This window comes from Ambystoma mexicanum, chromosome 5p, assembly GCF_040938575.1.
Source record: "Ambystoma mexicanum isolate Mex_15411 chromosome 5p, UKY_AmexF1_1, whole genome shotgun sequence".
Taxonomy (NCBI): domain Eukaryota; kingdom Metazoa; phylum Chordata; class Amphibia; order Caudata; family Ambystomatidae; genus Ambystoma; species Ambystoma mexicanum.
The window spans coordinates 1,211,015,476-1,211,042,072 of record NC_090930.1 but is presented as its reverse complement, the minus strand read 5'-3'; the positions used below and the strand labels follow the sequence as shown (position 1 = coordinate 1,211,042,072).

Sequence of the window (26,597 nt, the reverse complement as noted above, 5' to 3'; positions counted from 1 at the left end):
GGTTGATCTACCATCATTCAATTTCATTTAAAATTTCAAAAAAGCGCAGGCGAGCGCACACCCACCATGCAAATGGTAGAATTCCTCAGTCTTCCCCCTCTCCATTCACCTGATGCACTCTCTTTTGCTTGTGGTTCCACACATTGTGCATTGTCTATACTGCAGTGAGAAAGCCAAGAAGCAATTGACCAATCATGGAGCAATGCCAAGATGCAATGACCCAATCAGGAGCATGTACGATTGTTCTGCAATAGGACGGCGAGGGAGCTAAAGATTTGAATATGCAGAGCGAATGGGAGGAAATTATTATTTTATTTATTGTTGATTTTATAACGCAGCTTCTGCAATACAGTTACTTTGAGGCCCCAAGTGAGGGAGCGGAAATGACAGAGGGTCTGGACAGATAACACACAGCCTTGGCAGGTTCAGATTAGTAAGGGCAATATGAGAGGACAAGAAATTCGAGGCAACACAAATGACTAACCATAGGGACAATAGAGTGCAGGTAGCAGTTGAGCCCACAGAACCACTACTTTGAAGTAAGTGCTGGTTATCCAGATTTGCTAGAGGGCTAGCACATTATAAGTGTGTCTGAAAACAATCACACGTCATAATGTTCTACAGTGTGGAATATCTTGCCAGGGTCAAGGCTAGATGGCATCTCCACGTGAAGTGGTATGTTAAATTGGAAGTCTACTTGGAGATTCCCTAGTGTGGGCATCCTCTGAGCACAGGGGCAAGAGCCAGGTGTTAAAGGCATTTTTGAAGAGATGGGATTTGAGTTTTTGCCAACATTGTAGGTGAAATTCTTCTGTCTGAGGGTGATGGGGAGATTGTTTCACTGGGCAGATCCTGCTGCTGTGAATGTTCTGCATCCACACTTCTCTTTCTTGACTGTGGTCAGCTTGAAGGTAATGAAGTTGGAAGACCTGATTTGACTCTGCCGACAGGGGGGTCCAGCATCCCGGGATGCACGGTGGAAGAAGCAGAGCATTTTGAACTCTATTTTTGCCTTGACAGGTGGCCGAAAGAGAGATTTTAATGCTAGGGTAAGGTGGTCTCTAGGTTTAAGTCCTAGAATGAGCCCTGCTGCCTTGTTCTGTCTTAGGTCAATTTGATGATTCGGGTCGCTGAATATTATGTATTATGATCTCACACGTTGATTTGCAATATTTATTTAAAATATATAATTCTTAACTACAAAAGTTGTTAGTAACACAGTAGTGTAAATTGGAAGACCTGGTAATGTCAGATCAAAGATATAGCAGGCCTTTTAAGAAGTGCTGATGCTGTCACACTGAAAGGAAACCAGTCCCAGGCAATTCTGGTGGTGGCAAGTCAAAGGTGAAGGAGGGTTTCTGAAAAGTACTTGAACCACCTCATTAATATGATAGCACACCTGCTGAGAAGTGCGGGTACTGTAACATTGCATGTACAACATTTAATATCCAGCATCCCCTGCTGAAAATGAATGCAGCTGATATTTTAAATGTATAGCAGCTCCTCGGACAAGTGTTAGTACTGAAGCAATAAGCCCCGCACCAGAGTGCATTATTTATTTATTTGAGCAGGTAATCCGTTACAGGGCATAGATCAAGGCTGTTATCTTTCTTAAATCGGGTGGGAGAGTGTTCCAAACTAAGGGGGCCTGGACATTGAACGTAGTGCCTCCGAACCCTTTGAGCTTGAATTTGGGTTGTTGGAGACTCAACTGGTCAGAGGCCTGTGAGTGCGGCTCAGTTGATAGACTTTAGTGCGATCAATGAGATATCAGGGGGGCCACGTTATGAAGACATTTGTGACTGAGCATTAAGACCTTGTGAGGAACGGGATGTGTCACCGGGAGTCAATGGAACTCCCGCCTAGCGTTGGTTATGTGAACTTGTCTTGCAAAACCCTTAGTGGCACGCACTGCACCATTTGAATCACCTGTAGTGCTCTGAAATGTGCTTGCAGGCTGCCTTGGTACAGACTATTACAGTAGTATAGACGCAACTTTACCAATGCTGAAGTAAGTAGACAGATATTCTTGGGTGGCACAAAAGGGGGAATGTTGCCAAGGAGTTTATTAATATAGCCACAGGAGGCCCGAAGGAGAGCGACATGAGGTTTTATAGTGAGTTCAGCATCAAACATGACCCCAAGAGTCTTCACATTCTTTGCCACTGGGATGTTCGAACCAACAATGTCAAAACTGTGATAGTCTGCAGGTAGTTTTTTTTAGCCGAGGCCCAGAAGCAACAATTGGAAGTTCTGTGTTATCAGTTTTCAGGGCCAGGGCATTGACTGCCAGCCAGGCCTGAATGGTGCCATAGATCTCATTAATGGTTGCCGCATTCTGTGCATAAGTTCATAGCAACCAGGGTATCATCGGCCTAATTAGCAGACGGAACACCCAGGTCGCCCAGAAGCATCAAGAAAGGAAGAATGTAGATTTTGAAAAGAGTCAGTGTGATACAGGATCCCTGTGGTACCCCACAGGTGATGGCATCAGAATTGGATCCTGCATCATTGACAGCAAACCTTGCATTACAGGGCCATAGGAATGGATCAACCCACTGGGCAGCAGCTCCTGAACAGCCTGCCACATCCCGCAACCTGGTGATCAAGAGTAATTTATCCACCAGGTCAAAGGCCGCCGAGAGGTCCAGCAGCATTAGGAGGGCGGGTGACCTTTATCCATGATATAATTAAATTAGATTTTAAATCGAAGGGCAGTCTCTGTTCCATGTCTAGCTCTAAAGCCTGACTGTCAAGGACCAAGAATATTATTGCTCTCAATATAACTTTGAAGTTCGAGATAGGCCACTCGATCCAGTATTTTAAGCAAAAAGGGACGCTCGTAATGGGGTGATAGTTTGTTGCCTTTTTCAGAAGTGTGGTGATCATGCTTCTTTCAGGAACTGGGGCACATGTCCTTTGGCGAAGGAAAGGTTCACCAGTTTTGTCATCCAGGGAACCAGAATGTCCAGACAGTTTTTAAAGAAACTAGAGGGGCACATGTCACAATTATGATTTTAGACAGTTCATCCTCGGAGCACGGGGTGAAAAAGAACTCATCCTCTTTAGGAGAAGTAGAAGGTCTGGAACTAAACCCAGTGGCAGTAGTATCTCCCACTGTGGGAGGACTGGCCTTTATTTGGTCACAGATAGAGCCCTGATGTTTGATAATTTTGCGTTTGAACTCATTGTGGATTTCCTGACACCAGCTTGAGTCCTTGATAGGTACTTGCCCCATGGCAGACTTGCCTTCAAATTCCCTCAAAATCATAAAGAGCTCTTTGAACTAGCCTGAGGGATCCTGTTGTTAAAGGTAGCAGCAGTCTTAGCGGCAATGATACCTGCATTTAAGTTTTGCCCTGTTTGTCTGTAATGGGCGAGAATCATAGGAGAGGAGGAGTTTTGCCAGTTTATTTCCTCTGCCCTTTTAGTGTGCCTCAGATCAAGGATATCCTCATCAAACCACAAGTTCTTGATGGAAACTGGTTTAATTATTCTAGTTTGGAGGGGGGTGAGGGGATTAACAGCTTCAATTCAGTGTATCCACGAGAAAGATGGCCAGGTCGGTCGCATTGTAACATTTTTCAAGACCATTCAATTTAGATTTGAGGATGGGCGATAAGTTGTCAGGAACAACTTTTTTCAGATTTCTCAATTCTTTTGGGCACAACTTGGGCCGTCATTAATCCGCAGAGGGGGGGGGGGGGGGCTGGAAGCAGGAAGACACTGGATAGTGGTCTGGCCATGAGCACACAAGGACCAAGACATCAGACACGGTCAGGCAATGTGAGAGAATCCAATTGAGATTGCACCTGGCATTGGTCCAGTCACCAACTGGAGGTACCCTATGGTGTCTAGGGCTGTCAGTAATGCGGTGGTTGGTATATCAGATGGGTCATCGGGCCAGAGTTTGAAGTTACCAAGGACAATGACAAGAGTATTGGCTTTAGTCAACTTGTTTAAAAGGCTAATAACTGGGCAGTCTGTAGATGACAAGGATAGTAGATACTTTATGAGTAATATTAAGTTTTACAGCAAGACTTTCACAATCATCAGGTGACTCACAGGAGGTCAAATGGCAATTGAGACGTATTACATAAGATAGCAGGCCTCCCCCCGACAGTATTTCCCCTATCGATTACTCAGAAACTAGTGGTAGTTTTCTGGAGTGGCCAAAGTGGCCTCAGAAGGGATGGAATCATTTAGCCAGGATTCTGTAAATGCCAGAAAATCTGGTGCAGATTTGCTTAAGAGGTCCTCGATTTCAGACCAATGTTGCAGAAGGGATCTGGTGTTAAGTAGGAAAAAACGTAGGGGTACACCCCGGGGTATTCGACCCTGCTCATCAGTGATAACAGAAGGACTAGTGTCTAGGCTGATGGTAGTGGAAGGAGTTATGGATGTTATGAGAGATGAAGTGAAATAAGTTCCAGATAGCAGCGGGATGGCCATATCGTGCATGTTCAATGAGCAGGGTGCTGTTAGAGGGTCGACATTGGTCGGGAAATGGCGCTTCTTCGTGACAGAGTGAGTGCATTGCATGGTGGATTGACAATCGCAAGAAACAAAGTACATGTACACCCACGAGAGTAACCACCAGAGCTCACTGGATGCTGACTGGCGCCAACCGGCCTCTTCAATCACGCCAGAGCTAACGCGCTGCCGATGTGTTGAAGAGGACTGGTGTTGCCGGGCTAGGTAGTTTATAGGATCTACATCAGACATCTGCAGCTTGTAACTGGGAGAAGAGCTGCAGGCGGATTTGCAAGTGTGGGAAGAGCAGAATAATTCTGTTAAGGCTATGCGAGGAACAAGGTACTCGCTAGATGTGCTGGAAGCGCACAAAGTGCACTGAAAAGCACGGCTGGGAGCAAATTCAAATCTAGAAGATATGTTAAAGCAATATGTTCAGCTTTTGTGCAGTCCTTACTACTTGGCTACATAAACAGATACATGCAAATTAATCAGATCCCAAACTACGATCAAGGGTAGCATCCCAATTAAATCCAGAAAATAATGAATCGAGACACACCACACAGCACTCTCTCAAAACCTTGTAATGCCCCGGGTCAATATTTACATGTCTGAGGGAATGGGAGGGCCTTAACAAAGGTACTGGGGCATTATCTGAGGTGGTAATTCCCCCCCCCAGCGAAGGGCTTACTGCTATTAGTACCCCACCCCTTCAGACCCGGGTACTAAAAGCAACTTTTTCCAGTTGTGAGACGCTCCGGCGTTTCGCAAATGAAAAAAAGGAGAACAGAATGTGAAACTAGTTTAAAAAAAGTAAACAAACAAAATGACCGCCATGGAACGGGAGAAGGGACTGCACTTAGTCCCTTCTCCCTTTCCATGCTGGCCATTAAAAAAATAGGGAAAAAAGTTTAAAAAAAATTGGACTACACATAGTCCCTTCTTCCTTTCTATGCCGGCGTGTCGCAGATCGGGAGCAGACGCTCTGGGGACAGAAGTGTTCCCAGCGCATCAGCTCCCAACAAGATTTTAAAAAACTGTTTAGTGGGGGTTGGGGCAGGGGGGGGGATATCTGTAGATGAGGTACGGGGGGAATTTACCTCGTACCCCGGCAGGGGAAGATGGCAGCCTCCAGCCCTAAGGGGGCTCCGAGCTGCGGGATTACCATGTGGTAATGCCCCCATTCCAAGCCTTCTCATTGGCAGAGGGGCTGCCCACCCCCCACCGGGAACTCATGACTATTAACAATAAAGCAACCCTGCTGAGAAGTTCTGGTATTGCCCCAGAAGAAGTAAAGCAGACCTGTTTGGAAGTGCCATTATTAATGTGGTTGTGACAGGACTAGTTTCTGAAATACATTTCAGCCTAGCAACTGCATGACACCATGATCCCCTTAACCCCACCCATCCCTGTCCTGTCCCAATTATCTGTAATACACACTGAATAAACTTACTTCTTGGAGTAGGAGACTTAAATGTGTTGTAAGTGAATTGCAAGGGCACACTGTTTGGAACCCACAATATTATTGTGTGGGAAGAGGTAGAACCAGTCTTAACTGGTACTCCATCCTCAATATTTATAAATTGAGTCTTGACAAATAGTTCACCATTCAATCTCACCCCTCTTCTCCTTCCCTTGTTTCCACTCGTTCCCTCCTTTTCTCCCTGCTTTTCCATCTTTGTCTCTCTAAAGCCTTTCCATATGCATCTTTATCAACACCCCCCTCCCAGTGAGACCAGCGATACCATAATCTTAATCATTGCAGCTCATTACACTAGATTACAAATAAAAAAAATACCTAGGGTTAAAATTACTGTACTGGAAAAGATATCGTTTTTTTCTCTTCTGAATAAACATTTTCTGTTCTCTTTATTTTGTTGTTGTTTAGAGATAGGTGGTGCTTTAGCATCATTTATGAGCCAAATCTGATGTCATAGAGTGTGGAACGGGGAAGATGGCATTTGTAGTCGAACACACATTCCATAAACAAAATAAAAAACACCGATTGTCAAATACACTCATCGTTGACCACTGGACTTTCACCGCCAAACCCACAAATATCCAGAAGCAACTCATTCAGAAATCAACATACATTATACCTTTCATCACCACAAAACAGTGCGCTACGACCAATCCTCACTGATCCCATGATGGCCAATCAGACCCCAAAAAAGAACCTGCTTATCATGTTCAAACATGAAGACAACAAAACGCAAGTCCACTCCCCCAAGGAATGAACAACCTGAAAAATGTCAGCGTGAAGACATCTCAAAGAAAAGGGCAGAACCAGATGACTCCTAATTAATGCCTCATCCATGCCCAAACTCTTCACTGTGAGAACACACTAGACCTTCTATTCATCACTGAAACCTTTCAGTCAAAGGATTGCCCATCAGTAATACAAATTCACCAGCAGAACAGCCAAAACAGGAGGGGGAATTGCACTGGTTCATAAAGACTGTATCAACATTAAAATTCCACTTTCTGACAACATAATGAACTGCAAATCAATTCTACCAATCCTCTTCACCTCGTACACGTCCACACTAAACCTCCTTCAAATCTACAGACCAGCCTTCTAAAACCCATCTTTCACAGACATGTTGGCTGATAAAGTCACTAAACCTTGGGTAGACGTCCAACACCTCCTCCTATTTTAAGATTTCAATCTCTCTAGAAAAGAAGAGCAAGGCAGCTGCAGAGACACTCTCTGACAACCTTGGTGCCACAGACCTCAAAAAACTGTTTAAAGGACCCACCCACGTAACCCATCACACATTGATATCTTTAGCAGCGAGAATGTCACTACTGTCTCTTCCCCATTCCTCTTGCCTTTGTCAGACCACCTCTCCACTGTGTTCAGAATATTCAGTGACGAACCACCACTTCCAAAATCAACCAAAGCTCCCTCAACGTAAACCTGGCCCTGGAAAGAGATCCAGCTAGACGTCCTCCTGGGAAAACCTGAAGCTTCCAAATTCTGGCCCACAATCGAAAACCAGGAGATCATTCCAGACAATTTACTTAAAAGCATCCTTAATTGGATAACCAATACCCTTCGTGGCATGCTTGACGGCAGGGGCTTCAAAATGTCCTTACATTCTCACAAAGGAAACTGAGGCTAAAAGATTTACCCCCAAACCTAATCTCCTGAAAAAAGAAAAACAAAGGCTCTAAAATATGGAGAGGACATTACTGTCCAACAGATTACTACACACAATGTCCATAAACCTATAAGAGCAATCCCAACTAGAACCCTCCTTCCTAGTCCTCTTAAAGGCCTCCATTGAGCAAGAGTTCGCCCCTCATCTCTTCAAAACCCACGGCACCCCCAAATGACCTGTCTAACTACTAGCCAGTCTCCAATATACTGTTCTCCACCAAACTACTTGAGAAATCTAACTTCCAACAGCTACAGGAATACATTGAAATCAGCCTCCCCAGGAGTCAGAAACCACGCGAGACGCATTATAGGGCATTTGGCCTCATCACGTATTTGGCAGTAATTCGGCAGTAAATCTACCAAATTACTTCCAAAATTGGTTACTGCCACTCGGTCCCATGAAGGGGATTGAGAAGGGAAAAAGCCCCAGAACACACAGAGACTGAGCAAGCCCCCGAGTGGGGAGTGGAAGTAAAAATTTGCCCCAGTGTGGGAATATCTTAAGAACACCCCAGAGTGGGGAGTGAGAAGAAGAACACCCCAGAGTGGAGTTGTGAAGTAGTAGAAGTGGTAGTAGTGGCAAGAGTAGAGGAATAGTAGCAGGTGGAGTAGGAGGGCAGTAGAAGGAGGTAATCGTACTAGTGAGTGGAGGAGTTCAGAAAAGAGGAAAGTAAGAGGAGGAATAACATCTACGGGTGGCGGTAGGGAGGCTGCCTGTAACATCAGAGGGACAAAAGCATGGTGGGAAGAAGAATATAAGAGGAACTAGAGTAGAAGGGCAAGGCGAGACTGTGCCTCTGTGGTGAGTAACTCCATCTGGGCGAGAGAAAGGCACCATTTCCTAGCTCCCATGAGAAAACTATGGGGGGCTAGGAAAGGGACCGTTAGGACGCCCGATGGAGTCAGCTAGCCAATACCTCAGGGTAACCACCACAGTTTTAGCCTCAGCACCAGACAGTAGGGGTTACCATACCCTAGTACTAACCTCCTTTAGGGACCCCCGGGTTAGGGTGGCAGTAGTACAAGAGAGACTAGAGAGTGAGGCACAGCCCTAGTACCCAAATCCCCAAAAGCTTTTTTCTACCCCTCAGCTTTGGCAATTCCACTTTGGAAATTGACAAATAAACACCCTTGAAGTGCATTTTCCTTGTCAGAATGGTCTTTCTAACAGACGCCCTGTCACACACCCTTAGTACTTGGACCTATTTTTACACCAAATAAGATTTATCATTGTCTTTGCAGCATGTGTATTACTGCCCTAAGGCTGTCTGGAGGTGCAAGCATTGCAGTTCTGACTACACAAGGCAGATGCTGCAAAAATGTTACATTGTTTTTTGGCAAAAAAGTATATTGGTTCTCAAGGGGCATTTTTCTGAAGGTCTATGGAAGTGCCATATTAACAGATGCCACTGTCAAGTAACAGTGCACTACTTTAGTATAGTCCTGAATCCTGACAGCATTGACTGCTTCCACTTCAGGATGTTCCACTTCTTTGTTCTGCTGTGCTTAAGAACATACTCAGACTGCTCATCTACCAATTATGACCTTGACAAAGCACTAGTTGTGCGAAACAAGTGTTGATCAATGAAAATTAAATTTTAATCTCTTCCACTACTACTTTTGACACACTTTTATGCAACATTGCAGTTGGCTACTCTCTAGTTGCGATTGAGCACAGGAACACCTTTTTCATGTTCATGTTATTTTCTTAACCAGTTGTCTGTCCAGCTGGGTCCGCTGTAGAGCAGCATTTATTAAAGTGTCTCTACTGTACAGAGTGAGATCTGTGTACAGGCGCCTTATACATGGCATATCATATCATTATCATATCCCTATTTTGCTATGCTTGTTAATGAAGTCACACGTAACTGCGCTGTGATTTCCCTCAAACTTTTTTTATACGTTTTTGGTTGTGAAATATTGGGGGCCCGGGGAGTATGTAACCTTCTTGTAGAAACAGTGATGTGATGTCAAGACGTGCGTAACATTGTCCTTAGATACCTCGCTCATAAATTGGTCAGGCTGCCAGAGAGAAGGGCTCTGGGATCAAACAACTCAAATCTTCTGCTCATTCCCAAGGCAAGACCGGCCACGGTTGCACAGAATTCCTTTGTCCACACAACCCCGAGGCTATGGAATGATCTTCCGCCTGACCTGAGAGCTTGTAGCAGCTTTCTGAAATTCAAACAGGTTCTTAAAACACTCCTTTTCTGCTAGATTCTTTAGCCTACACCTGCCCTGCCTTCCCGACCTAATCTGTTTTGCCTTATCTGTGTGTCTTTGCGCTCTTATGCCTACGGGCCTTGTCGATGCACACTACAAATAAAATAAATAAATATGTAACATTTTGCTGACTGTCTTTTTTTATAGATCCCTGTGTATCGAGGAATGGACACACCAATACTTGGAGAACACGTTCACGCTTCGGATTTCCACGGAAAGGATGGTCTGGGTGACGTTCCCGATGCAAGTGCTCCGGGTATTGAAAACATACAGAAAGAGCATGCAGTAGATATGATGATCAAAATAGCCACTAAACACGCTGGACAGGTAAGGTCGAAGGAGGGTTGGCATTTGGGGAGCATAGATTCTGTACCTGAGGAAATAGCACTCAGATTCAAGCAGGTGTCCAATTCTTCTCCAATGATCATAGATCTCAGAAAGCTCATTTGTCATTTCTCATCCATTTATGGACTCATTGTTTCCTTTTTATTCAAGGTTTTGCTGAATTTATTTATTGGCATTGGACAGGGGGAGTTATATAGAAACAATATGAAACATATTTACCGTTACCGCCACTTGGTCCAGCGAAATTACTGTTGGATTATAAGTGGTGGGTGTGAGTCCCCATTTATTGAAGTCCATAGGAATCCATGGGGATTTTGGCGTAGTCACCGGAGGTGGCAGTTCTGCCGATTTGGCTGCTTGTTGGGTGTCCAGTGAAAAAGTTGCTGCCAAAAAGGCTGTTTTCACAAATAATTGCGACAAAAAGGCTGTGCATTGACCCGGTAAACGTGTCTCCATTTATACCACACAAGGGCTGCTGGGATTGTAGGGGGGTCCCCCTCTCCCTTTGAATGGTATAATGGTTGCGGGGGTGTACCCCACATCCATTACATGGATTGCAGGGGCCACACCAGTGCCTTTTTGCCGCAATTTCTTTGTGAAAACTGCCTATTTGGCCTGGAGCTTTACACAAGGAACTGTTTTTTTGGCGGTAAGGTGGAGGACTTACATCCAGCATTCTGCTGGCAGTTTTTCCTCCGCTTATCTCCCCACCCTTAGTTCCGCAGTGCGGTAATGCAGCAGTAATGCAGTGTTAACTCTGTTAACACTGCATTACTGCCGTTTCTGTCCATACTGCCGAACGCTTAATGAGGCCCTTTGTTCTGTGTTTTGTCATACTATTTTAATTCAGGGACTGCCTTGCGTACCTAGGATGCCAACTTGCTATTTTATCCTGGCAAATTGCAATGCTTGCTCACAAGCAACCTTCATTCTCGTGATGCAGTGAACAGATATTAGCCATTAAATTCCATTCAGGAGGTGTAATTGTCTACACAAAATATATGTATAAATGATCTTTTATAGGTGGCGTGCTTATTAACGAAAACAGACTGCCCTTTGTGTAATATTTCAAGGTCCCAGTGCCTCTTTAATTAATATATAGAAAATATTCATGTATCCTCTACGCCCTGATACTCTTGGGTCTGGCGCGCATTATAAATAAATAAACAAACAGACAAACAAACAAATAGACCGCCAAATAACACGCCCTTATTTAAAAAACAACTCCTGGATCTTCTAAATGAAATCACCATACCCCACTCACATATGGTTGTACTAGGTGACTTTAATCTCTGGGCAGAATAGAAGGAGGACCCTCCGGTTTCCTCTCTACTGGCTTCCCTAGAAGCAGTCAGTTATATGCAATCAGTCAAATGGCCTACTCGTGGAGACCTACTTTAGACTGGGTCCTGACACAACTCCTCCATCTCCTCCGTCACTGTGCATCCCTGCCTATGGTCCGATCGTGCAATAGCAACCTTTTTTCTGTTGCTGCTCTCTAAACCTCAGAGACCGGATAAACAGCCCAGGTCAGTTAAAAAAGTTGGAATTTAAAACGAGCTACACCCCTTGCCTTTTCCTTGTCTTTGGACCCCAAAGTCGCTAACCTTGAATCTTTAGATCATTCCACTGATCTAGTCCCCCTTCTTTTGCCGTCCATTAATCATACTATAAACCACCTGCCGCTGAAATGGAATAGAATGATCAAGCCTGAGACAATAAAGAACACATGGTTCAATGAGGATATCATATGTGCTAGGAAGCAAGAGGGCTTCCAAATCTTTGTCCTGTCACACTCTCAGCCCATAAGGAATCCGTCTCAACCTTTAAACGAGAAATCATTCAGACTAAATGTGCCAACTTCAACACAAGAATCAACAATGCAAAGTCTAGATCTAGAGAGCTTTTCAAAATTCTTAAAGAACTTGAGGGAAAATCCACTCAGAACACTTCTGTAAAGAGGAACTCATTATGGTGCCAGAAAATACAGGACACATACATTTTCCAGGAAAATGTTCGTCATCAACAAGCGATCAACTCTCGACAGTCCCACTTAAAAGCCTCAGTTGGCAGCACCTGTGCTTCTGCCAGGAGCTTTAACTCTAAGACCAATATACCCAAATTTGCCTTTAGGCAAAGTTCTGAGACTGAAGCCTCTAAGATTGTCACAAACTTAAAACCTACCTCCGGCATTGGGAATTCCTGCCCAGCCAGTAAGAATCGTTTGATCTCTTGGTCCCATGTATCACTAAGATTGCCAACGCCTTCTCCAGGGACTGTCAAGTCCCAACCTGTCTCAAGGAGGCATGGATCACCTCCTTCTAAAGATAAGCAGCCTTGACCCTACAATAGCCAACAACTATCGCCCGATCACAAATGTTCCATTCCTCCTGATGATCCTTGATCGCATTGCATACCATCAGTTTCAAGAATTTGTGGAAGCGAATGACATCCTTGGCACTCGTCAATCAATTTTTAGGTCATGGCATGGAAACCGCTCTGCTGGATTTAAAATCCAATATTTCCAGTATTGTGGAGAAGGGTCATCCAGCGCTGCTGATGCTTCTGGATTTATCAGCAGCATTCAACCTCGTGGACAATGCACTTCTGGTCAGCAGGCTGGTTCTACGAGCGCTGCTTGGTGAATTCAGTACTTTCTTGGCCCACAAAAGTAGAGCATAGCAGTGGACAGTGCTCAAGCACGCCTCATCATTACTACCCGTGGAGTGCCCCACGGCTCCTGTTTATTCCCACACTCTCCAGTATTTATATCAGACCATTGTTCGATCTTTTGGATAGCCTGAACATGCGGCACACCAACCACACCGACAACACTCAGATTCTCTTCAAGTTATCAGGCAATCACACACAAGACACTGAAGCTGTGAAAAGAGTCTTTGCCATGATTCAATGATGGATGGCCTTGAACTCCTTGTCCCTCAATGACAATAAAACAGAGCTCCTTGTGATCGCATCTGGCCCAAGACTGAAAAAACTTGGCACTCAATAGTCCATTTTCCATCATGGCCTGTATGATACCCGTGGCAAAACGGTTAACGACATTGGGAGTGATTTTCGATGCAGAGCTTTTCATGAAACCTCTCGTCGCCCCCCACCTTTCATCCTGCTCCTACGTTACAAGGCGGCTTAACCAAATGAAGCCATATCTGTCATTGGAAAGTGGGGCTTTTCTTGCTGCTGCTTTAGTTAACATAAGACTAGACTACTGTAACAGCTTCCTGATCGGAACCTCCCGGGCTAACATTCAAGCCCTACAGACCATGCAACACAGGGCAGTGAGGTCAGTCCATGGCTTAGCCAAACATGATCATGTGGCATCTTTTAAATGCACCCTGCCTTGGCTACCGGTCGAACATAGGATTTCTCACAAATTGCTTTCACTGACATATAAATGCCACTCTCCCAAAGCACCACAATACTTAATGAATCGTACGTCTGTAGCCCAACCTATAAAACGTTTGCGTTCCAATGACGGCCAAAAACCTTAGCAGCCCTACTTTAAGTTCGCAAAATTTGCCTTGGAACGCCCTTCCTCTTTCCCTACGAATGCTTCCCCGTTTGCTTTCTTTTAAGAGAGTCATTAAAACACTGCTCTTTAACATGAGTCTGGGTTAATGACATCTCCCCCATCTTCTTCACTCACTCTGGCTTTTACTGTATGTGTGTCCGTCTTCTGTTATGCGCGCGCCCTGAGGCCCATGGGCATGCGGCTCGCTAGAAGAAATAAATAATAATAATAATCGGTTCCCACGAGATAATGTCTACACATCAACTACCATTGTGTGTCTCTGCGTGCATGTTCTCTGTAGCATCACACAGAGCTATGTCTTTCGCCTGCATCCACTCATCCTCTGCTCACATCTCGGATTCATACTGCAAAATGCAGAGAATGAAATTAAATGCATACAGAGAGAGAAAGAGAGAGAGAGAGACAGAGAGAGAGAGAGAGAGATACATATATGATGTCATTTCGAACAGAAGTGGCATACAAAGTACTCAATAACAGAGAGCAGAGACAGTCCTGGGAAAAGGTTCCTTTACATAAAAGCATTGTTAGCCGGGTGATGAAGGGGTAAGAATAGGTAAATAAACTAGGGACATGTACTGGATGGCATTACAACATATTTAACATTGAGAGCCTGAGTCCAGTACTTACATATTTACAGATTCCATAGAGCAGACTGAGGGCAGAATGCAGGAGTGGTGGGTTGAGTGGTTAGTTTGGATAAGAGGTTGGAAGGGGTTGGGGTGCTCCTTCCATTGCTAGAAGGTGGGAGTTTAAGGCTTGCTTTTAGGATGTCCACGGAAGAGATGAGTTTGATGTCTGGCAGAGAGCATTCAGTGGAGAGGGCAAGTGGGGAAAAGGAGCAAAAGCAGGGAGTGGCAGGGGATGGTGGACTGATAGGTTGTGAAGAATTGAGGAGCGAAGAGTGTGAGAGAGTACAGTGAGATGCATTCAGTGAGGCACTTTGGGGCAAGATCATGAATGGATTTATAGATGAGTAGCAGAAATTAAAAAAGTGATTTTGCATGGATATCCTTCCAGTGTGGTGTGGTGATGGTGGGTATATGTGCAGGGTGTGAGGTTGAAAAGGGTGCTTTGCACAAAGTTGGTAACTTTGTTGAGGGGATCAAAAGTGTAGAGGGGAGAAGACCAAGAAGTAGGCTTGTACAGTAGTCCAGTTCTTTCTAAGCATAAACGTATGAATAAGATTTTTAGTTTGGTGGTTTATTGGTAGATTTCCAGGTCACTGTCAAAGAGAACCCCGACTTTGGCAGCAATGGATTAGGGGATGCAGAGGTTGGGGGTGGAGGGGGGGATTGAAGGGTGGGGTGGTATTCAAGGTGGGGAGAAAGATCATGAAGCAGCATGGAGCCATCCATTGGCAGATGGCAGTTAGGCAGATGGAGATGGAAATTAACCAATATAATGTTAGAAATGTTAGTTTGTTAAACAGATGTATTGTACATTAATATGTACATCCATTGTACAGAAAATATGCTACAACTAGCTACATTTCTGGTAGAATGTATTATTTGTGGGCATAATTTGATTTGTGTGATAAGAGAAGTTGTATACAATGAGGACATTAACCTAAGCACTTATTGTATACTTTAGGCAAAATAATACCAATATTTTACGCCAAATACAACCTAACAAAACATTCATGGCAAGACAGCTTCAGCTATTCGTTTTCAATGAAGCAAAATGCGAATTTGTGTTGAATGCATAAAGTTAACAATATGAATTTTATATTATAGCTATCTCTTATTGCTACTGGACCCTTAACTAACCTGGCGATGGCTGTGCGGATGGATCCAACCTTTCCAAAGAAGTTGAAAGATTTATACATTATGGGTGGAAACATGGAATGTAAGTAGCACAGGTACAGCGGGAAGTCCGAGGGTGAGTTTTTAAAAACTGATGGAACTGCAGATGCTTAAAGGCAGAAACCCTATGCAATTGAAACAGTTACCTTGAGATGTAATTGGAAAGGGCGGCCATCTTCGTTATGAGTCAAGGCATCTCCTCCGGCATGAACTGGTTGTGGACATTGGGTGCAGATGCTTCTCTCCCACACGGTCCATACAACACATTCCCCAAGCGTTCGTTGCCCTTTTGCTCCTCCATTTACGCTGCCCAGAAGTATTTGATTAAACTAAACCAGATTTTGAGGCTGTTTTTAATAAAAGAATTTTGGCAAATAGATTGTCAATACTTCTTTGGAGCAACCTGAGATGGAAGAAGGAACTGTCTTGCAACCTACGGTTGGCACTGATCTCTAAATGTTACAGCATAAAACGAAAATACTGATCCACATTAGCTGCCATTTTTCCATAGTGGTAAATTTGTTGTGATCGGTAAACATGCACAGTTGTTGTCGGGTGTTTAATCTTCAGAAACATTGTAGCGTTCCGTTTTTTTTTTAATAACCTGCCTTGGGCAAGCATATCCTTCTAAATTTCTACCACTCACCTCCTAATTCTGACCAAAGCATCGATTGGGCATCAGTTGAATAGCTTTCCACCTTCATGAAGGTATCTTAAGGTCTGGCCCGTCTTCATATTGGCTTACGACTCTCCAGATGCAGGTAATCTGTGCTTGTATCACTCTTCATTGACCATAATAGCGTGGTCAGTGGTGGTGATATTGTCAACAATCTTGGTGAGGCCTGAATTCAGGGATCTACCAAGGATCTACCAGGGAGGCCCAAATGCCTCTGGGTTTGGTGCGCTTCATAACTATCCAAATAAATACATGGATGCCCTCCTTTGTTCCAGACCACTGCCAAGCTGCTTCTATTGCCCCTTTCACCTACATTTTCCACCCACCTTTCCTTTGGTGTTTTACACATTTACTCCCAGTTGCTGCTGCCCTTTATTCTTAACACTAACCCTGGCTGTACTAAGGGCCCGATTCACTGCCAAAATACACTTTGCACTGATCCGTGAATTTGGGTTTGTGTTGGCAGTGCAAAGTTACTTTTCAGCAGTGCAAAGTCACTTTGAACCATGCAAAACATTCCATGAATCGGCCCCTTAGTCTTTCACTTGGCTTTGATTTCTATATTTATGTTGATGGCACCCAGATCCTGTGCTACATGGACAATAATGTGGGTGGCACAGTGTTCTCTAGGCTGCCTGTGGAGGATAGGTACTGTTCCCAAAATGGGCACACAGGTCTCAGAAAGCTGCCCTTTGCACGGCTATATGTAGTCATAGTTGTGCAGCCAGTTCGATTTGGAGCAGTATATGCTAATACTTTACTCTATTCAATAAATGCACAGACCAGGCAGAACGTTTGATTTATTGACTTTATGGCTCTCAAATGAAGGCAGATTTATTGTACAGGTATAAAAGCATTGTTCGTTTGGGGAAATCCCCAAGTCCGTAGGTAAAAGTATTGAAAACCACCTATCTGCTTGAGTTGGGGGGTCATCTCCCAGTGTGGGTGGTCACTGGGACATAACCAATTCCATACAAGGTTAGAGGAGTACACCTGCATCACGACATACCTTCTGTGGTCTAATCAGGATGTTGAACTAGCTTGGATTTCATGTAGTAAGCATGGATTCATCGTTTTTTGTTTTTTTTTACATTTTTAAGTAGGGCACTACATGCCCGGAGGCCTCAGAGCGCAGCAAGCGAGAGGACAGCAGGCACCAAATGTACAGTGAGATCAATCAGCAGAAAGAAGTTAGTCAACCAGATTAAAAAGAAGAGTTTTTGTTCTTTTCTTAAAGATTGTTATAGAGTCAGAGGCTTTAACAGCTTAATTATCGGGAAATGGTTCTCTTGTTGAACTTCGTAACAATGGAATCAGTGGCAATGTACTTGTTTCAGATTCTTAGGTACCATATGGATCTGAGGTTGCATGGTGCCCCGCCAACCGGTCGTTCCTCCCCTCTGGTTAGAACAGGGCCCATGCGTCAGAATTGTGCCATAAAATGTTTTGGTTAAAAACGGCACAACAATGCACCCAGGTCCTATGGGCTAGATTGGGCCCAAGTAGATCTATACCTCGCAGACAAGGTTCTTCATATGTACTGAACTGTGTGGCCACAAGAAACTCAAGCCAAAAAAAATTACAAAATGGTGATCTGCCTGGCAAGAGGATCGCCTCGCAGAACAATTCAAGACCTAGGAATCCCAATGGACAGCAAACTAACTTAGGACACTTAGGTCCATGTCATGGTCAAAACAATAGCTCCATCACCTGCACAGGGTCAGATGTGATGCCCTACCTCACCTTCCTACAGAAGGCCCACACAGTCCTACCCCAGATCCTATCAATAATCGATTGTTAGCAGCATTTACCTTGGCATTTACTTGGCATTCATGAAAATGGTTTTGAACTCGTGTTGTCTTTTCTAATGCATATGGGCTCGAAAACCAGAGTTGGAAAAGCTTAATTCAGACGAAAATGCTACTGAATGTCTGTAGTAAATACATTGCTATCCAGCATCCTTGAGGAGTCCATACTGCTGGGCCGCTACTAGAATGCCCACCTTGCGGCTCGTAGAGAGCCAGGAAACCGAAAAAGTCCAGATCACAAACAAAGCACCTTGGTGGACCTATGCTTCATTTACCGGCGAAGTAAACGCTGCTGGCCATATACACAGAGTTTACAATGGCGTGGGGGTGGCTTACAATGGCGCTAAAAGCTGGTAGACACCGTTGGGATCTGCAGCATTTGTGCCGGCATTAAAATGCATGCCCGCGCAAATGCTGGGGCATTTGTATGGCGGAAACGCAAGTTGCATGCCGCCCCTCCTGTATGCCATACAAATGGACAAAAAGGAGCGTGACGTTAATGCACAGCGTAAAAAAAAAGCCTTGTGCAAGGATTTTACGCCATCCATTTACGTTACCCTCAGAAGAAAATGGCCTCAAACCTCTTTATTTTACTGTTGGGTTTAAGAGCGCAGTTGCGAGAAAAGATTGAAAATGGTGTAAAAGTCTTGCAATATTCTACCAAACACAAGAGACTACGCCAAATACAAATGGTGCCTTCCTGGTGTATTGAACAGTTTAGAATGATGTTTGTGTGTGTTGTTTTCTTTATTTATTTTTTTAGCAAGAGGAAACACAACAGCTTGTGGAGAGTTCAACTTCGTGGCTGACCCTGAAGCGGCGTACATGGTGCTGAACGATTTCACCTGCCCCACGTACATTGCAACATGGGAGCACTCCTGCCGGAGTAAATTGTCATGGGTAAGTGCGGCCTATGACACAGTCCCCAGCAAACGTCTGAATAGCGGCGGAGTCGCTTTGATCTTGAGGAACTGAAGTACCTTGGGTAGGCCACTAAGAAGAGACTTATGGAGTAGGAATTTCCAGAAGGGACTGCGCCAAACTGAACAACCCACCCGTTTCACATAATTATGGTCAACCACTTATTTTTATCCAAAATGCCACAATCGTTCCCTAGCGTCGGATGCCATCACTCCAGCATTTGGGGTTCCACATGGCAAATGATGGTTGCATCTGGAGATCTGAGCCTGTGCATTATACCTGGCGACTGGCATTAACTGGCTCGGCACATGATGGCAGTCCTGGATGGGTGGGACTGCACATGCGCTGCCTATGCAATGCACGTGATGCCTTAACTGGTGATCGATAGCATCACTGAGGAATTTGAGACTGCTCTTAGAATAGGAGGGCAGCAACTGGAGATGTTATGTTTTGTGTTGTGTAATTTGGCATTTATATAGCGCCCTATATATCATTGGTATGACCTCAAAGAGCTGGTAGGTTGAACGCGGGACCGTAATCCAAGTCAGTTGAGAGAGTGAGGTGTCATAGGGTGCTTGGGTGCCCCAGTTATGTGTGCAGCTGATGCAATTGCCTGATGGTAGCTGCAGCCTAGAAGTAGGTGTGGTGGTATTGATATCGGTTGAATGTGTGCAGTCTGGAGGATGGACATCAAGACTGGGTTCTGGCTGCGTTAGGCCTGTGTAGGACGCTTATGTGTGCAGCTAGGCCGGTTGTCATGGGATGTAGCTGCGTTGTATTCAAATGATGAGGCGTTCATGGAGTAATGTTCATATGTGAGCAGCTAGGCTGAAATTGATTATCGAGGGGTGTAGCTGCATTCTAATTATGTGGTGGTGTCGAGAGTAAACGTAGTGTAAGCATAGTGATATGGGAGGTGATTGTTTGGGTGGAGAAATGATTTAAGGAGTTCGCTATTCCAGATTTCAAGCGTTTGTTTGCTTAATAGTGACTTATTAAGCGTATCAATGGCATCATTGCTCAGGATCTCATTGAGCTTTTGTCATCGGGTTGCAAGGACTCAGTCGCCTCAGATGGTCATAGTGGGTATTACGGAAAGAGCCACGTTTTTAGAGCATTGTGGAATTGGGTGTGTCGAATATGTGGGGGGGGGGTGCATTCCACAGTGTTGAGGGCAGGGTTGAGAAAGCAGATCCTCCGATCCTGACCGAGTTAGAGGTTGGAATCACTAGGCTGGACACTATAAATGAAGACTGACATGCCTAGGAAGAATCAACTTTATCGGAAACAGGGGGCTGCCCTCGGCATATGATATCAGCAACTGTGTATGTCAGGCTGTACCTTCGGTATTATGCCTATACCTGGCATGTGGGGCTACAACAGGAATAAGATGGCAGTGTTTATATATGGGAGGCTGCACTTGACATATTATGGCAGCAGCTGGTAATGTGAGACTGCATCTTGCGCGTGCTGAGTACGCTGGCTTCCTTTGCTATACCTGCCTTAAGACATCAGCATACATGCCAACATTCCGAAGCACCTAGGAGGGAGATTTTGTCAGAGAAATTGAGAGGAATTAATTTTCCCATAGGAATGCATTGGAGTTCGAATTATTTTTTTATTATTATTATTATTATTATTATTATTAAATGAATTTGTTTATTACAAACTTTTTCATTGATCCAATTTACATCAAAAGGGACTACAAATTAGAGTTATATGTGCTAAAGGTTAAATCAAAAATAATTATTTTAGGTGGGAGAAAGTAAAAAACATCAATATTTTCCATTGAAAAATCTGGAGCCTCCCACCTAAATCAGTAGGGTTGGCATGTATGCATCTGGAACTGCCCTTATGAATCTGTACTGTCAAATGAAGACAGTGTCCTCAGGCTATGCTGATTCTTGGTGCATTAAAATGTGGATGACAAGTAAAATAAAACTTTGTCTGCTTTAGTAACTATTAGTTAATTCATTCATATTAAATGGATTTCAAAAAATAATCTTTTCACACCCTCCATTGCACAGGTCTATTGCGCAACTCGACTTTTGAAAATGATTAATTTTCATGGGATGTCCCACATGAGGACACCCCTGGAACGGCTGGCACTCCCCTACCCCGCCCATGCCCCACCCACTTCCGGCCCCTACTCCAAATTCTGCTCACCCCCTTCCCAATCCGCTCCTCCTGATTTACCTTAACTTCTCCTCTGTGGCCAGGCCCGTCCGGTCCCCTTTTGCTCTCCATGTATTCCGGAGAGGACGATTCGCACTGGATCAAATGTGAAATGTCCTCTCTGGAATACATGGTGCAGGGCCACTTTTAGAAAGTCTTTACATTCTTTACTCACTTCCTGTTATGCCACTAGAGTAAAAGTCAAGTGACATCACTTTGTGGCATATCCTCAAGACCAAGTGTCATGTGATGCCACTTCTTGTGATGTCATTGGACGTGTGATATATGCAGCCTGCTTTACCTCAGTGATATTAATGGGAAAACCAAGTGTACAGCACGAGTCCTCTCTTATTTATTTATTGGACATTTGTATGGCGCCTCTAGACAAGTGTTTCCAGGCACTACAAGACAAGTTGGGGGAATGGAGAGGGGGACATGGGAAAGAAGTAGGTCAAGCAACGGTTATATTGACCTTGTGACAATCCTGTCGTGCAACACAAGGATGGAAGTGCAAGGGGAGGGGGTCGAGGGGGAAGTGCAGGAGTGGGGTGCCCAAGGGAGGGGGGTGGGCAAGTGCTGGGGGGTCAAGGAGGCAAGTGCCTGGGGAAAGAGAGGATGAGTGCAGTGGACAGGGAGGACCAGGTTAGGGCTACTCCGGGGAAGGGAGCCCGCTGGCCCCTTTGGACAGGGGTGTGCTGTATGCCCTATAGGGTATTCCACCTGGACGTGTGGATGTTTGAGGTGACAGCAACAGTGCCTCTACATAGAGTGAATGGGCAGACACCAGGATCCCCTTAATCATATGCAAACAATAATATATGTAAATAACAACGGAAGCAAGGAGACATGAAAAATATTAGTGTTCAGGATATTGTATTTGACTTTCATATGTTCAAGAGAGTATATGCATACACTTCCACCCCCAACTCCTTAACACGGATTCAGGATGAAAGGAAATCCGATTGTGCAGCTGCTGTGTAGTCAAAATGGCAGTGTGGCGGGAAACTGTCAAATCTGTCAGTTAATGGGCTAGGAAACTCCAGACTGCGTCAGAGCCAACAAACAATCTCAATGCACTCTAAACCGGTTTGCCTACAAATATTAAGCTTTTCCCCACCACAAATATAGAATGGCTTCACTTCAACCAGGCGCCTCCCTTTGTTTGTTGGGCCACATAGTGGACACAAACAGTGTGGGCGTAAAGACTGCTTTCTCTTTTTTTACTACTGCGCTCTCTTGGGGGTATGTGGTCTTCCGGGAGTTTGGATTTCGCCAGCGAAATGGTCACCTTTCTGTCAAGAAGCCTGTGATTGTATGCAAGTGTGTGCCTCAAGGCTTGGGCTGGGCATGCTCCACCTCTGCGAGGTGAAGACTACGACGGTTTGGCTGTTCTTGGACATCCAGAGGCTGGCACTGTTGACATGTACCTGCAGATGCAAAGAACACACGCTGCCCCAGACACGGCCTCGGGGGCAGGGAGGAGGAAGTCATTTGGATTCAGAATTGCCTGATGGAAAAGGCCTTATCTCTGGGCCTGGTAGCAATGAGAGGTTCTCTGGCCGGTCTTCCCCATTCAGCAGAAGGTCAAAAAGCAAGAGCGTTGCCTGCAAAATGTGGGTTGTGGGAGTGTCCATTTTGTAGCAATGTTACAGCGGTATCCCTACAAAATATCCCCACCAAAAATATTGCTGTACATATGGCCGTTTATCTCGCCACAGTGGATATTTTTGGGGGGGATATTTCGAGGGAGCGGGGGTTGCAGGGGTGTCCCCCGCACATTTTAAAATAATGCGAGGGTTGCGGGGGTGTCCCCTGCAGGGTCCATGGGTCAATATTGCCACAAAAATATGGCGATATTTTTGTATCGCAATATTTTTGCGGGGATATTAACACATGGAACAGTTACAGCCGAGTCCATAAATCATGTAATTTCCCCCTGAAAAGGAATAGTCAATTTCTTACATAATTGAATAAAGCCAAGTTATGATTATAACACCAAGTTCACATTATATTGAACTATGTTCATCTTCTGAATAAGATGAGCAGCCACTCAAGAATTGTGCCACACTTGTCTGGTATAAACCTCAAAAGAAAGCCCTTTATTACTTGTTTACACGTGTTTCAGCTACTCAAGAGCCTTCCTCAAAACAAAATAGGGCATTGACAGGGTACACATCATATTCCGTCTTTTTCCATAAGTCCCGGGTAAATCCCTTGAGCTTGTTATCATTCAGTCTCCTCGCGTCGGCCTCGCACAGTAATGTTCATCTTCTGTGTTGATGCAGCTCTATTCCAGTAGGAGACACAACAGTTTCCCTTGTGTTTTTACTTTCTGACTCGCACTGTGGACAGAAGGCTGCTACCTTGCTTCATTTCTCACACGTTAACTTCTTGCTTCTTGTGATCGTTTTAGTAATAAGGAGATTACCTGCACCCTCCGCTAGCGCTGGCATTTTGGTAAATGGACATCATTGGAAGGGAGAGTCCGAAAGCCCAGTAGCACAGAACAGGATGGGACCCAAAGCTCCACCAGCAGAGCGGCTCCACCTAGGAACACATGGAAGAGGGTTTTATCACTCAGGACATAGTCCTGCAGAGTTGCTCTGGTGAAGAAATCATTTCACTCTAGGAGCAGCCGGGGTGCTCCCCTCTGATCCTCTGGTGCTACTAATTGCCAGGACTGGAGGCTTTGAGCGAAGTCACACTCATTTCGATGCAGAGTACGTAACTCCATCTGGAAATGAATCTTCTATATAAGCATGTTGCATACACAAAAAACGCATCATTGTCAGTGGTTTTTCCAGTCTGGGGATGTGCACCACTGACTGCCCCAAATCATAAAGACCTATTGCAGTGCATATGATTTGCAACAGGAAACGGAGAGCAACGAGTTGCTACGCGAGGTCTTATGTCTGCCTGTGGGGTATTTTGAGCGTGCCTTTGGGAAAAAACGACCCTATTTCTTGAAATCGTTATATGAAAACTCCTAAGTTAGGACCCTGTTTCATTGTGAATACAGCCAACTCGCTAATGCAAAAATGTGTCAAATGTTTAGCCTAGTATGATCACCAGGACAAAATAAAAGCATTTTTGTTTCACTTATTTGACCTGAAAATGTAAGAATGTTGAAAGACAGGTCACAACGGTTTGGAGAAAGGGACCCAAAAAGAGCACAATGTGAGGGCAAAAACCTTCACAGAGCTACTTTTGGACTTGTGACCACTTTATTGTATGCCTGCAATGTAAGTTCAAATTGTTCTGCTGAACATGGTACCAGCAAAAAGAAACATGCTCTTGTTTCTCAAAAGTATTTCATGAAGATTAAGCAAGGCATTTCTTTTACTGTTCTACGTAATCGCAAAACGTGAACTAAAATTAATTAAATAGCAACGGTACAGAGGCTTAAAGGAAGCTTGCGGAACATATGATACCTAACTGATCATTATCATGTGGTGAAATTCTAAACTATGCGGGCATCCAATGCCAAATGATGCATCAGAACCATGCCATGCACACAAAAACACCTGCTCCCTCTTTCTTGTCTATCGTGTAAGTACTGGGACGAGGAAGAGAAGTTGAAGTAGTGAAAATGACTAGCAGATAATGCAGACATTATCTTCTCTATCTTTCCCATAGCAGCCTTACGTAAGGAGCTGAGTAATGAGATGAATCATAATGGAGAAGGGTCAAATAATGAGAGCTAGATGTCTAAGGCTGACAGGCGTGGCCTTGCCTTACTCCTCTTGGCTTGAGGAGAGCTAAGGAGACCCCTGTCTGTAGAACCGTGTTACCCAATAGTTCATGATCTATTTGGTCGAAGGGTGGCCACCAAGATGTCACCCCGATGAGGGAAAACCCCAATGTAGCAGTGAAAATCCATGCACAAGACATGTGGCTACAGGCCCCAAGAGGAGGCTGGGACAGGCAGGGGATGAGAGACATGAATAGCTCCAGAGTCAGCATCACGGATAGTGACTCTTGAGGAGAAGGATCAGGAATGCCAGTAGAAGCCCAGGGCCGGAGTAGGGCTGACTGAAGCACAGAAGGCAGCCCAGAGGGGGCCAGGAATCGAAGGGAGCAAACGGATAACAGAAAAACAAAGGAAAAAACAGGAGGCAACGGCAGAGCATGACAAAAAACACAACCGAGCTCCATCATGCCAGAGAAAGCAGGGCTCGCCCGCTGTGTTGCGACGTACAGCTTCACGGTTCACAGTCACTATGTAGAATCCAGGAATCAACCGGAAGTCAGCCAGTAGAAAGACTAGACCACAACAAAGCATTGCGTCTAGCGCCTAATGCACTGATGGCGGGTGTGAGGACGTTGCACAGCAGCATAACATCTCTAGTCGAGATGAGATGCCGCCGGCTCCACAGAGATGCATCCCTGACATTGGCATACAATACACCAACCTCGAAGATCCAGCACTGTCTGTTTATACTTTCCGTTCCTTTAGTATCTATACCTTAAATTACACAGCCATCCAATGTTGAAAGCGTGTGCTGGCAGACATATCCCATAGACATCCTTAGCCGTTTATGTATCGTGATGATAACTGAATATTGATGACATAAGAAACTAAGTATATATGTGGCAGAAGGATAAGCAAGAAAGATAACCAAGAAAAGTGTTCTAAATTTCTTTCAGATAAGTCAATGTGTGTGACGTGTTTGTCGATAACTCTAATAGTATTTTTGCTCTTACAGGAATGGTACGATCAGTGGGTTAACATGGGCACTGAAAAAGCTGAGTTCATTAAGAAGATCTACGCTCACAGTATGCAGTACTCCAGAAGTGAAAAGGAGGTTAAGGAAATGGTGTCTGGAGCTGGATTTGTGTCCTGCGATGCATACGCCATGGCGGCGGCCATTGATAAGAGCACGGTCACCTCGTCCCTGGAAACTGCGTTGACGGTGGAGCTGAATGGCAAATTTACACGAGGGATGATGGTTTTGGATCTCATCGATGAGCTTAAGAAACCAAACAAAGCTTTTGTCATGAATGGGTGTGACATGGAAAAGTTTAAGGTCCTCATGGAGAATTCTGTCAAATAAGACTATGAACAGGTTTTTGAAGATGGCTGTATCCTGATATGCAAGACTACATCAAATAAATAATGTTTATAATTTTGGTGCAGGCTGTTTTCTTAAATTTAAGATTGACTTTTGCAATGATGACTAGTTGAAAGGAATGTTTACTCTTAGCTCTTGAAATATTGAATACAGTAGGTAGAATGACTTTGCCTTGTACTATTTCACACTCACAATCTATTCAGAGTTAGGCCTCCATAGCGTTCCCTTATTTATAAACTACTAAATGTAGATGTAGTTTCTAAATGTTTGCATTTGAGTTGAATTCTGGAAAAATTATTTGAGGACATCACATTTGAACATGGTTCCCATATCTCTGCACTTGTGACTGCATTGTTAACACAGACAAAAGTTAACTGTCTGCTTCAACA

General features: G+C 44.5%; 1 protein-coding gene across 1 annotated transcript in view; it reads left to right on the top strand.

Moving 5' to 3' along the window:
* The window catches only part of LOC138481506 (pyrimidine-specific ribonucleoside hydrolase RihA-like), a 40,786-nt gene extending 14,520 nt beyond the window's left edge, over positions 1 to 26,266 (top strand). The window contains exons 2-5 of the mRNA XM_069613693.1: positions 10,007 to 10,186; positions 15,488 to 15,599; positions 18,804 to 18,940; positions 25,843 to 26,266. Coding sequence (XP_069469794.1) covers positions 10,007 to 10,186; positions 15,488 to 15,599; positions 18,804 to 18,940; positions 25,843 to 26,190 — 777 coding nt within the window. The 3' untranslated portion in view covers positions 26,191 to 26,266. The remainder of the gene's footprint in view (positions 1 to 10,006; positions 10,187 to 15,487; positions 15,600 to 18,803; positions 18,941 to 25,842) is intronic.
* The last annotated feature ends 331 nt before the right edge of the window (positions 26,267 to 26,597 follow it).